The sequence below is a fragment of the Blastomyces gilchristii genome, assembly GCF_000003855.2.
Source record: "Blastomyces gilchristii SLH14081 genomic scaffold supercont1.7, whole genome shotgun sequence".
Lineage (NCBI taxonomy): Eukaryota > Fungi > Ascomycota > Eurotiomycetes > Onygenales > Ajellomycetaceae > Blastomyces > Blastomyces gilchristii.
The window spans coordinates 1,200,519-1,211,934 of record NW_003101676.1 but is presented as its reverse complement, the minus strand read 5'-3'; the positions used below and the strand labels follow the sequence as shown (position 1 = coordinate 1,211,934).

At 30.8% G+C, this 11,416-nt stretch overlaps 1 protein-coding gene across 1 annotated transcript; it reads left to right on the top strand.

Moving 5' to 3' along the window:
* Positions 1 to 8,328: 8,328 nt before the first annotated feature.
* BDBG_16983 (uncharacterized protein) lies at positions 8,329 to 8,879 on the top strand (the record flags this gene model as incomplete). Its single annotated transcript, XM_031724813.1, has 1 exon — positions 8,329 to 8,879. Exon 1 carries the CDS (start codon positions 8,442 to 8,444, stop codon positions 8,877 to 8,879), a length of 438 nt encoding a protein of 145 aa, XP_031578178.1. The 5' UTR covers positions 8,329 to 8,441.
* Between the last annotated feature and the right edge of the window lie 2,537 nt (positions 8,880 to 11,416).

Below are 11,416 nucleotides of genomic sequence, written 5' to 3'. Positions count from 1 at the left end.
GAACATACGGCCGCTGGATAATAACGCGGCCGCTTCCGAATACGCTTACGAATGTAAAGGGGCCCTAGCGGCCACTAATTAGAATAGAAGGTGCGATCTTGCAGGCCCCATTCTGTGATATGATTGGTTGAAAAAATGCACACCCCACGTGACCGCCCATAGAGGAAGCCGCAACGGCCTGTATAGGAAGCCGTGTAGGCTATTGGGGCAAAAGAGCAACCCGGGACCCCCAACACCCCCCGCCGGACCAGCTACCACAGAGTACTCCTCTCAGTGGCTCCTCTCAGTGGCTCCTCTTAGTGGCTTCTCTCAGTGGCCTCTTTTCTGGACTCACTCCTAGGGCTCATTCTTTCAAGGGCTAACTCCTAGGGCACACTCCTAGGATGTCTCTTGGCACTGTTTAATGTCCAGGATATTGTTTGGGATTTTCTTAAGTCCATCCTGGAATTGAACCCATGCATGTTGACCACAGCGGGGCTCACGCTAAACAGTCTCATAATCTGTAGGCTACTGAGGCAAAAGAGCTCAGTCACCACCAGTGCACTGCTGATAGAAGGGCTGATCAACCCGGGACCCTCAACAAGCTGCAACAGCCTGTGTAGAAAGCCGCAATGGCCTGTATAGATAGTCACCAGGACTCAGCACTCATTAAGCAGGCAATTACAGCTTCAATTGCTGCAATTGCTGCTGCTGCAATACAATAAAACACTCTTTGTAGAAATGTAATATAATCTATCTCTATAAAGATTTAGTTCATTATTTATAATTTATATTAATTCTATAAATCTTTTATTTTCTTCTTTATAACCACAGCTACAGATTTATACAGTTTTTACAGTTAATTTAAATTATTTTATTAAATAGAAGATTGCATACAGTAATAAAGATAAAACTAAAAATAAAAATAAAGAAAGAGATGAAAATTGTGATGAGCTGTGCTTGATTATATAAGACTATTTCATTACACTTCATAGATTCCTGCTGAAAGCTCCGATTCTCGGTCACTGTTATCAGCTGAGAAACTCACAGAGTTTCTATTCTTCTACTCTGAAGCTTTATCTTTTACATATATAAATATTCACTCTGATTACTGATTTCTGCACTTTCTCTTTTTATGTTCTCTAATGTTTTTCACTTTTATTATTATTATTATTATTATTATTATTCTTTCATTATACTTATATACAAGCGGAGCTTATAATGAGTCCTTGCATTATGTTAAATACTGATCAAGTATTATTATTATTATTATTATTATTCTTCAATTATAGATGTATGCAGTCAGAGACTATGACATCTACCTGAGAACTTTAGTTCTCAGGGTTTTTTCTATGTCTGTAAAGTTAACTATTATACATTCATCAATTTCAGATATGCAAAATCAGAAAATTCCAGCCCAGAATACAAAAACTGTTTACAAATTGCAGTGTTTTAACATCTTTTGATACTTTGAAACTATTTGACAATATCATGACAAAAGAAAAGAGAAAAAGAACACAGTCTCAAAGATAGACACATTAAACAGATAGATAGAAAGAAATTGAAAGAAAAAGATAAAGAAAAAGATAAAGTAAAGAGAGACTATAACAAAACAAATTATTAAAAGAGAGTGTATAGCTGTTTTAACAGACTATATCTGATTGATTTTCTTCTCTTCATATTCAGATAATTCTGAATTTAGCCATTTTCTTATAGCTGCTTGAGTTTCTGATAGAAAGTCTATTAAGTATTTAATTCCTGTCTCAGTTGAGAATAAGAATCTTATATTTAATTGATTTAGATCATACTTCTCTTTCAATCTGACTCTGAGACTATTATATAATGTACAGTGTATTACAATATACTCAGAATTCTCATTTGTATTGTAGAATGAGCATTCTATTGAGTCAAATCTATCATCAAATCTTTGTATATAAGATTTGAAATAGCCATGTTCTAGTTTCAGCTGTATTATAGATGAGAATATTTTCTTTTTACATTTAATTAAACAAGATTTCTACTTGGGTTTTGTTTCAAATCTTGAATAATATATACTCTTCTTTTGTTTTTACCAGCTTTCATTTCACTTGTCTAAACAAGATTCTTTTATTTTTCTTCTTATAAAAGATCAGGATATAATTTTTTAAATAGATCTGCTTAATTCTGCACTCTTTTTTACAGCTGAATCAGTCAATTCATTGTCATGAATATTCATATGAGCAGGAACTCAGTGCAGATGAATTATCAGCTTTGATATTCTTCTCTTTTGAATTTTCAAAACAGAGTTTAAGATCAGTTCAAGATTCATTTAATCATTATAAATCTGACTATTTCTAAGTCTTTTTAAAGCAGCTTGACTATTAGAGAATATTCATATCTCTTTCAAACAATTTCCTCTTTTATGAGATTTTATTTCAATGAGTTTGAAAGCTTTCACTATTATAAATAGTTCAGCATCAAAGACTTCACATTCAGAGCCTAGATTTCAGAAATCTGAGATAAAATTAATATTATCTTCAGTATAAGCAATGCCTGCGCCTAATCTATTCAAGTTCTCATTTTTTGAGTCATCTGAATAAATCAGAATAGAGTCTTTTATATTGATTGTAGAAATTCTCTTCAAATGCTGTTCATATTCTTTCTCTTTTAATAGTTCACTTATTTATAAGTCTATAAGAGATTCAAGCTTTTCTCTTCAGAGAGATAGCTTCTCATGATCAACTTTTTCAACATTTAAAGAGAAAAATTGATTTTTAATCAGAGAGCATAGTCTGTACAGTTGAGAAGACATTTTCTTTGAAGAATTATTTTCATTTCAATCAAGAAATCTATTTCAATCCAGTTCATTTCCAGAGTTAATTGATGAAAATGAAGAAGAGACTCTTTCTCTGATTATATGATTTGAGCTCATCTTTATAACTCTCAGAGCATAGTTTATACAGGTCTTTTTAAATCTAATAGCAGAAGAAGGAATTGAAGCTTTAATTTTCATTGCTTTAATAGAAGATGATTTGAATGCTTTCAGAATTCTTCTCAAGGCTCTGTTTTACAGACTTTGAAAGAGTTCAGTGAAATTCTCTTGATTATTTCATCAAACTTAAACTTTATAATCAGCTACTGATGTAATACAGACTATATATAACTGTCTCATAGCCTGGAAGAATAGACTTCTCTCTGTATTTGATAGTCTGATTATGTTGTTCAATAGTCTTTCTGCCTTGACAGTTCTTTGTTGAATGTGATATTTAAAATTCAACTTAGAGTTTAATTATACTTCTAATTATTTAATATTTACACTGAGTTTAATCTCTCTATTCAAAAGAGTTAGAGATAGTTCTTTCTCATTGAATCTAGAAAAGAAATGAATTAACTCAGTTTTATTCATATTAAATTGAATTTGATTGATATCTGCTCTAACAAAGATTTTCTTTGCAGCTTCTTCAATTACTTTCAAATTCTCTTTGATAGTTTTTAAGCTGTAGACTAGATCAATATCATTCATATAACTTAAAGATTACACTATTCTCATATTTCTATTTTTGAATAGATATACAGTGTATATTGCAAATAAAATGAGTGAGATTGAAGATTTCTGTGATACTTCTATTTTTATCTCAGTCTTATCTTGTTTCATTTCATCAAAGAAGAGTTGTATAATTCTTTTAGATATAAAACAGTTAACTCATTTTATTAGAGAAAGTGACAGTTTTAATATCTTCAATGTCTGAATTAACTTTGACTTTGAAACATAATTAAATGTTTCTTTTATATCAATAAAAACTGCAGTTGAGATCAGACTCTTATACTTTGCTATTTAAATATCATGAACAACTGAGAGAACAGTGTCAATTGCAGAACACTGTTTTCTATCTCTCATTTGTTCACTGAATAAAAGAGAATCATCTATAGAGCTTATAAAAGATAGTTAAGTAGCTATTATCTTTTCTAAAACCTTTTCTAGACAGTTCAAAAGAGATATTACTCTATATGACTTAGAAATTAAAGTTTTTCTATTAGGTTTTGCAAGAATCACTTCAGTGACTTCTCTTCAGCATTCAGAATGATATTCATTTTTCAAGAGATTGAAAAAGAGCTCAAAATATTCATTCTTTAAGTAGGAATATGTATTTTGAATAATTAAGTGATTAATTGAATCAGGATCTGCAGCAGTTTTAACAGAACTTGAGAAGATAGCTGACTCTAATTCATCTTGTGTAAGATCAGGTCATTCTCAGTCATTTTCATCAATGTAGTTGAGAAGTGATATATTCTCTTCCTCTGAATCTGAATCTGAATCTGGTGAGTTCTGAAAGAGAATTCTCATAAAAGCTTGACATTTTTTCTCAAAAGAGTTTGCTGTATATAATTCATTCTGAAACTCATATTCTAAGGCTGGAAGTTTTACTACACTTCTTGTTTTAGTATAGTTAAAAGCTTTAAAAACTTTCTTCTCTTGTGCTTCTTCAAGAAATTTATTTCAGTAGTCTGTTTTAGCTCTTTTAATATCTGAAAAATATTCATTCCTGACAGCTTTGAACTCTTTATCAGATATTACATCATTCTTTCAATCTCTTCTAGCAGTAGCTAATTCTTTCCTTTTAGATGAGATATTCTCATTTCATCAAGGTTTTGAATACTCAGAAGATTTTCTTTTTGAAATATTATCTCTAACACTTGTTAGAATAATAGATGTAATAAGCTTCACTCTATTCTCAAGTGTTTCATTTGAGATATCTTGTTCAGAATTTCAATATAGCTCATTCTGTCTTTCAGATTTTAACAGTTTTATGCTTTCTTCAACTACTTTTCAATCAGCTTTTTCAAAGTTATACTGATTAGAGAGAAGAGGATTTTCACTCATTTGTTTTTCACTCAGTTCAATATCAAATTGAATAATCTCATGATCTGATCCTGATGTCTCATTTGAATCAATAAACCAGTTTACAAGTCTTCTTTTCATTAGATTTTGTGACATGAATGTTAGATCTATAATAGATTTCTGTTTCATATCTTTTCTAAAGAATGTTTGTTGATCAGACTTATTAATCAAATCTATTGAATACTCAAAGATTCATTCAACTAGATTATCAGCTCTCACTGCTTTCTTGCATTCTGAATTTCATCAGAGATGATGTGCATTGAAATCTCCTGCAATTATAGAGTTTCTTAATGAAGTTATGTTCAGAAATTCTCTATCAATTATTCAGATATTATTATTTTTCTTCAATGACTTTTCATTATAGATATTTATGAGCTGTATAGTATCAAACTCATTTTCTTTATCTATAATATCACCCACCAGAATATCAGGGTCAGACATGATATCAAATCTTAGATTAAATTAATATCTTGATCTCTTTCTTTCATAGATCACTACTCTTGACTTTATCTCAGACTTTTGAGGTAAAAAGCAGTAGTAGCTTGAATGAGAAATGATATATTTTTACTCAGTATTAAAATTTGGCTTCTGAAGCAGTATAAAATCAACTTTTTACTCAAATGTAATTTGAAGACAAGAATAAATACAATTTGAGTTTCTATTCACATTATTTTGAATAAATGTGATTTTTGAAGAGTTTTTAAACTTTTTTTGTTGTTTTTGTTGTATATTCATACTAAAAGAGAGTAGAGTAGAATCTAATCACTATCATCAGATAGTAGATTATAACTGTTCTGAAAAGTAGAAATCTCAACTGCTTGCATTATATCTAGTTTATCACTAGAGTCATTTCTCAATTCTCTAATCTTAACAGAAGTTTGAGGATTCAAATTCTGTTTACATTTAGCTGGAGAATTGAAGTTTGAAGACTTAGATAGTTGAGAGTTTCTTCTTTTTAAGCTTGCAGTTGTAAGTCTACTGACTTGACTCTTCTCTTCAGTTCTAGATTGGCTTTGAGCTTCATCTTTTCTTCAGTTCTTTTGAGTTCTAGAAGCAAACATACATTCTTTTGAGCTAGATACATGTTTTTCTTTGCAATTAGAGCACTTAAGTAGAGTATGTTGACAAATTTCACCTCTTTTTGAGCATGTTTCACATTTATGCTCACTAGTTTTGTGATCTCTGGCACAGAATGCACATTTTGAGTCTCTAAAACATGAGATTGCAAAGTGTTCATATCTTTGACAGTTTGAACACTGTGTTTGAGCTTTGAGATTCATTCTTGAGTCTTTGTATTCATGAACTCTCATTTTCAAACCTGCTACTCTTACTTCAGAGATCTTTGACTGTTCAAGTGTTTTTATATATACTAGAACAGAGGCATTTCTCCTGCTTTGTCTGAACTCAATTGAATTTAGTCATACAGGCTTCTTTCTCAGTTGAATGGAGTTGTATTCTTTCAATTCATTTTTGAGAAGTAGCATTCCTTCTTCACAGTCAAAAATTTCAACTGGAATATCATGAAGAATGAATTTGTCTCACTTTTCATCTCTTTCAGATAGAATTATTGTGTTTAACAAAGATTCTACTGCTGACTTCCAGAGATTCTCATTCTGAATAAGGAATTCAGCACTGAATTCAGGCATTGTAGTCAGAATGATGGAGTTTCCAAAGAATGATGACTCAATTGAAGCTATAACTGATTTTTGAACTTCAATATCAGTCATCAACTGAGAAAAGAACTGCTGATTAATTTCATTTCTAATTCTGAAAATGAGATTTGAGTTTAGCTTATTTCTTTGCAGAATGTCCTGGTTTGAGACTTTGAGAATAAGTCTTCTATTTCTGGAGATTTGAAAGTTTTTCTCTTTTTGCATTTTCTTTTTCACTTTTCTATGAATAGAGGCATGAGCAGTATTCTTCTCAGTTTTCTCAGGATTTTGAGCAGGTTTTGAGACAGCAGGTTTAGAGATAGCAGATTCAGCTGCTTGAGCATATGTTTTCTTCTGATTCAAAGAAGAAGAAGAAGTAGGAAAAAAGAAAGAAGAAGAGCAAGATAAAGAGTCAGTGATTGTACTAGGAATTTTCAAGGTTTTTTGAACTGTGTTTGAGATTCCAAGTTTGAACTTGATCATCTTCTGTAGTTGTCTAGCCTGAGCATGAAGAATTAACAGAACTTCTTCATTCATCTCACTCAGACACTGCTTTTCAAGAATCTTGCTTGCTTTTTCAAGTTTCTGTATTTCAAGAACTTGTTATTTCTCTATTTCTTCTTTCTTTCTTCTCTTCAGAATTTCAATCTCAGGAATAGCATTTGAGAAAGCATCTTTTTCCACATCAACTGAGTGTATTTTTGAACTCATTGTTTTCACTCAATGAAAAGTTGGTCAGACTGTTTCAATTGAGATATTTCTAAGTCTGTTTTCAATTGAAAAGTTGGTCAGACTGTTTCAAAAGAAGAATAAAAGACTTTTGTGTATAAAACACCTGATTTTTTTCACACTAGTTCAGTAACTAGGTTAGATTTTTGAAGAGAATCTAATAAACTAAAATTGATTTTTAAGATAAATCAATAAAATCTTTACAATCTCTTTCTTGGGATACAGTGAGAAAAAGTATGATATCAATTGATAATAAATCAGATAATATGACAGTTTTTGAGAGAAAAACTGACAAAAATTAAATCAATTTTTTGCAGAGAAATTGATTAAAACTATTCAATTTTATTCTAAATCATCCAATTCTTCTCACACAACAAGTGTGCAACTCAAATCAGTTAATAAAGAGTGTAAAAAAGAATTAAGTATTAATGAAAGCTCTTCAGCCACTGAAAAAGTAATTCTTACTTAAAAGAATATGAAATTATGATAGAAAACAACTCTGTTTTTAATTCTTTGTAAGAATATTGTGTAAAACCCAGAGAAAAACACCTTACTTTTTCAAGAGAAGTAAAAAACTATTTCTAAGATCTTTTTTTTGCATTAACTGCTGCAGAAGAATGAGATAGAAACTGCTAAGATATGCACTACTGTATACCCTCTATCAAGACTTTCCCTCTTCAGAGTCTTGATATTATAGAGAATATAAGTCTGTTTCTATATGATAATATAAATATTGCCAGCGAGATGTAGAGGAACTGGTTATTTATATCTCAAAATAGAAGACTTTGTCAATGATTATATCAATATAGAGTTAATTCTCAAATTCAATAGAAACCTAGTGTTGCTGTTCTCAATCCCTTGCAGAATCTATTGAATATTGAGGTATTAAAACTAGATTTAATATATCTCACTGTGCAGGGATCAAAGGCTCAGTCAGACCTTGGGGTATACTGATTTTATAGTTGTTGGTGTGCTGTTGACTCGTTGTCCACTGGTTATGTATTGAATGCTGTTGCCGAGGTATCTTTTTGTATCGTTCAGCTGGGGATGGGCCAGATTGAGAGGGGTAGTACAGGGGTGAGACTTGGTGTTGAAGTCTAGATACACTGGCGGCGGACCGTGGAGGTTGCACTTCAGAAGAGTCCGTTGATTATGTGCTTGATATTATCGCCGAGGTATCTTTTTGTATTTTTCTGCCGGGGATGGGCCAGATTGGGAAGGGCGGTACGAGGGTGAGACTTGGCGTTGGTGTTTTGGAACATCAAAGATGGACAGGGTTTTCGCGGAGGTCGCTCCTCGGATATCTCCACAACTACAGGTCGGGGATCTTCCAAAATCGAGAAGATTGGTGCATATGGCTAGGTCACTTCACCTTACAATTTGTATGGCACTCTGGCCCGGGGTTGTGGTGTGGTAGGGGAGAACGGGGGATAATCCCACACAGGAGCTTCGAACAACGTCCGGTTCACGTTTGGCTGGATAACTCCACCACCACACAGGGTATGCGGTCGGCGATGGGGTCAGAATGCTCGTATGATCGAGGGCTTTTCGATGGATCTATCGGCGGGTTCTTATTCGAAAAATCGAGCGAGTTCGTGGTGGAGCGGTTGCCCAATTCTTGTATGTATACAGAGCTTTGACTGATCAAGTATTGATTATACAGGAGGAAATACAGATGTTAAGACCATGTTAAGATAATGTGATTCAAAGGTTGCTTGAGCCAGCGTATGATTACAGGTGTACACCAGCTTCTTATATACTGTATACTAAATTAATTGATGGCTGCTATGGCCTCTTTACATTCATAAGCAAGTTCAGAAGCAGCTGTGTTATTATTTAATGATTATACATTCTTCTGAATTGCATTCTCTCTCATCAGATTTAATCACACTTATATAATTATAATATACACTCTAGCTTCATGTAGATTAGCATGTCACTAGTGTTCATAATTATGTAATCTATCTCTGATTCAGCTAGTATTCTGTATACATTCTTATAAAGAAACTTTCACTATATTATACTTCTTATTTACTAACTTTTCTCATTCTTCAATTATCTTCTTTATCATTATTATTATTGAACATCATTATCTTCTTCAAGATTTCTGTCTCTTCTTCTATTCAACATCTTCTATTCATTTATCTATTACATTGTACATGTTACTGATAATGATTCTCTGTTTTCATAACAAGTGTCATTGTAATACTTATATTAGACAGTTTATTAGTAGTAAGTGTGATACATTGTAAAACATAGCTGAGACTTATTTATCTTCTAATAATTATCAGAATATACTTTCATGAATAATATATCTTCTTTATTTTCTTATACACTCTTGATTATTGTTCTTCTTACTGAGCTTCTGATCATGTTTTCTAACATAATTTTACATAGACATAGATGCTGATATATTTATTTTTATTTATATAGAATTTTCATATATTGACAGATCTGTATTTACTGATAATAGTAAATATCTTAATATTGAATTATTGATTAAGAACTTGAGAGACATAATAATAAAGAAATTACTTATATTATATATAACTAAGTCTTCTATATCTCTCTCTATCTCTTCTATTACTGTTTCTTTCTCTGCTACTCTCTCTTAATTTTCTACTCTTATCTCTGTTTTCAGTTCTTCTACTTCTGCTATCTCTGTTCTCATGACTCTTACTTCTGCTTCTTCTACTCTCTCTGCTTCTACTATCTCTACTTTTATTATCAGCTCTCTCTATTTCAAGAAGATATTATATAAACTTAGTGAATTATATTTCTCAGTATGTATACTTCTGCTCTTCTTAGCAATCTCTAAAACAATTTATTATATAAAGATTATATATGATATGACTATCTAAAGCTCAGTTATAAATACTGATTATTTTATTTATTTTAAGTATTTATAATGAGATAATTATTCATTTATACTAAAGAATCACCTCTCTTCTCAACAGTATTAAAATTATAAGTTTTTTGTTTTTTCATCTTTTCTTTCTAACACTAATTTTTCTATTCTTAGAGAAAATCATTATAAGTTTTATTATATATAAAGTCATAATATTCACAGATATTAAGAAACTTTTTATAACTATTAAATTCAATATTATAGATATATTTACTCTAATGAATATCTTTGAAATAATTAATCTATATCAGTCTATTCTCTGATATTTGTTATCTGACTTTGTGATGCAGATGAAGAATATTCATATTTTTAGAAACAGAAATATAAATATCATACTCTTTTACACTCATGAGTATGAGACTTGTACATCTTATTTGAGATGTTATTATGAGAATGAGCTATTCATATATTATATTCTACTTTCTACATTTTTCTGTGTCTCTCTCTCTCTTTCTGAGAAGTCTTATACATGTTGTAATTATATATATAATTCTAAGACTAGTGAATATTTATTCAGTAATTGTTATCTCTGCTTTTATAATTTGATATACTAATAATAGTTCTTAGTTACTTCAGTGTCAGAGATTATTTTAATTGAAGATGATAACACTATTAAGACTACTCTCTCTTACTCTTAAGCTTTTTCTATCACTTTCTCTTTCTCTTCTGCAGAGAAGATTATATGTATACTGAGTTATAAGTGTTCAGCTCTAAGTAGCTTCTATTATCATTTATTCAGTTCTATACTCTCTTCTTCTTTCATTTCTTTTATCTTTACTCTCTCTATCTTGACTTCTAATTCTGTGAGTTTTATACTCTTCTTCAATTTTTCTATATACATGTATATGCATTTCTATATTAGTATTTCAGTCAATCTTGTAATAAATGACATTAATGTTGTATACAGAGTGATAGAGAAATCAGAGATATATGTGATATTATTATAAGAGTAGCTTACAGCTCTTGAATTTCTTACAGATCTTAAGTTTTGAGATTTTCTTTATTTTTAACATTTTTCAGATGATGTGACATTGAAAATAGATTAAATATATAATATATGAAAATAAATAAGATATATATGATAATATTTGTCTTTTACAGCTGATTCTTATAATTAATAATTAATTCATTATTTCTTCTCTTTTCTTACACTTTTTCTTTATCTGCTAGTCACTACTCTTACACAATCTCTATATAATACAGTATTCAGTGACTAGGTTTAGTAGCTTTTATCTCTTATGATTCTGTCTCACATATTATACTGTCTCT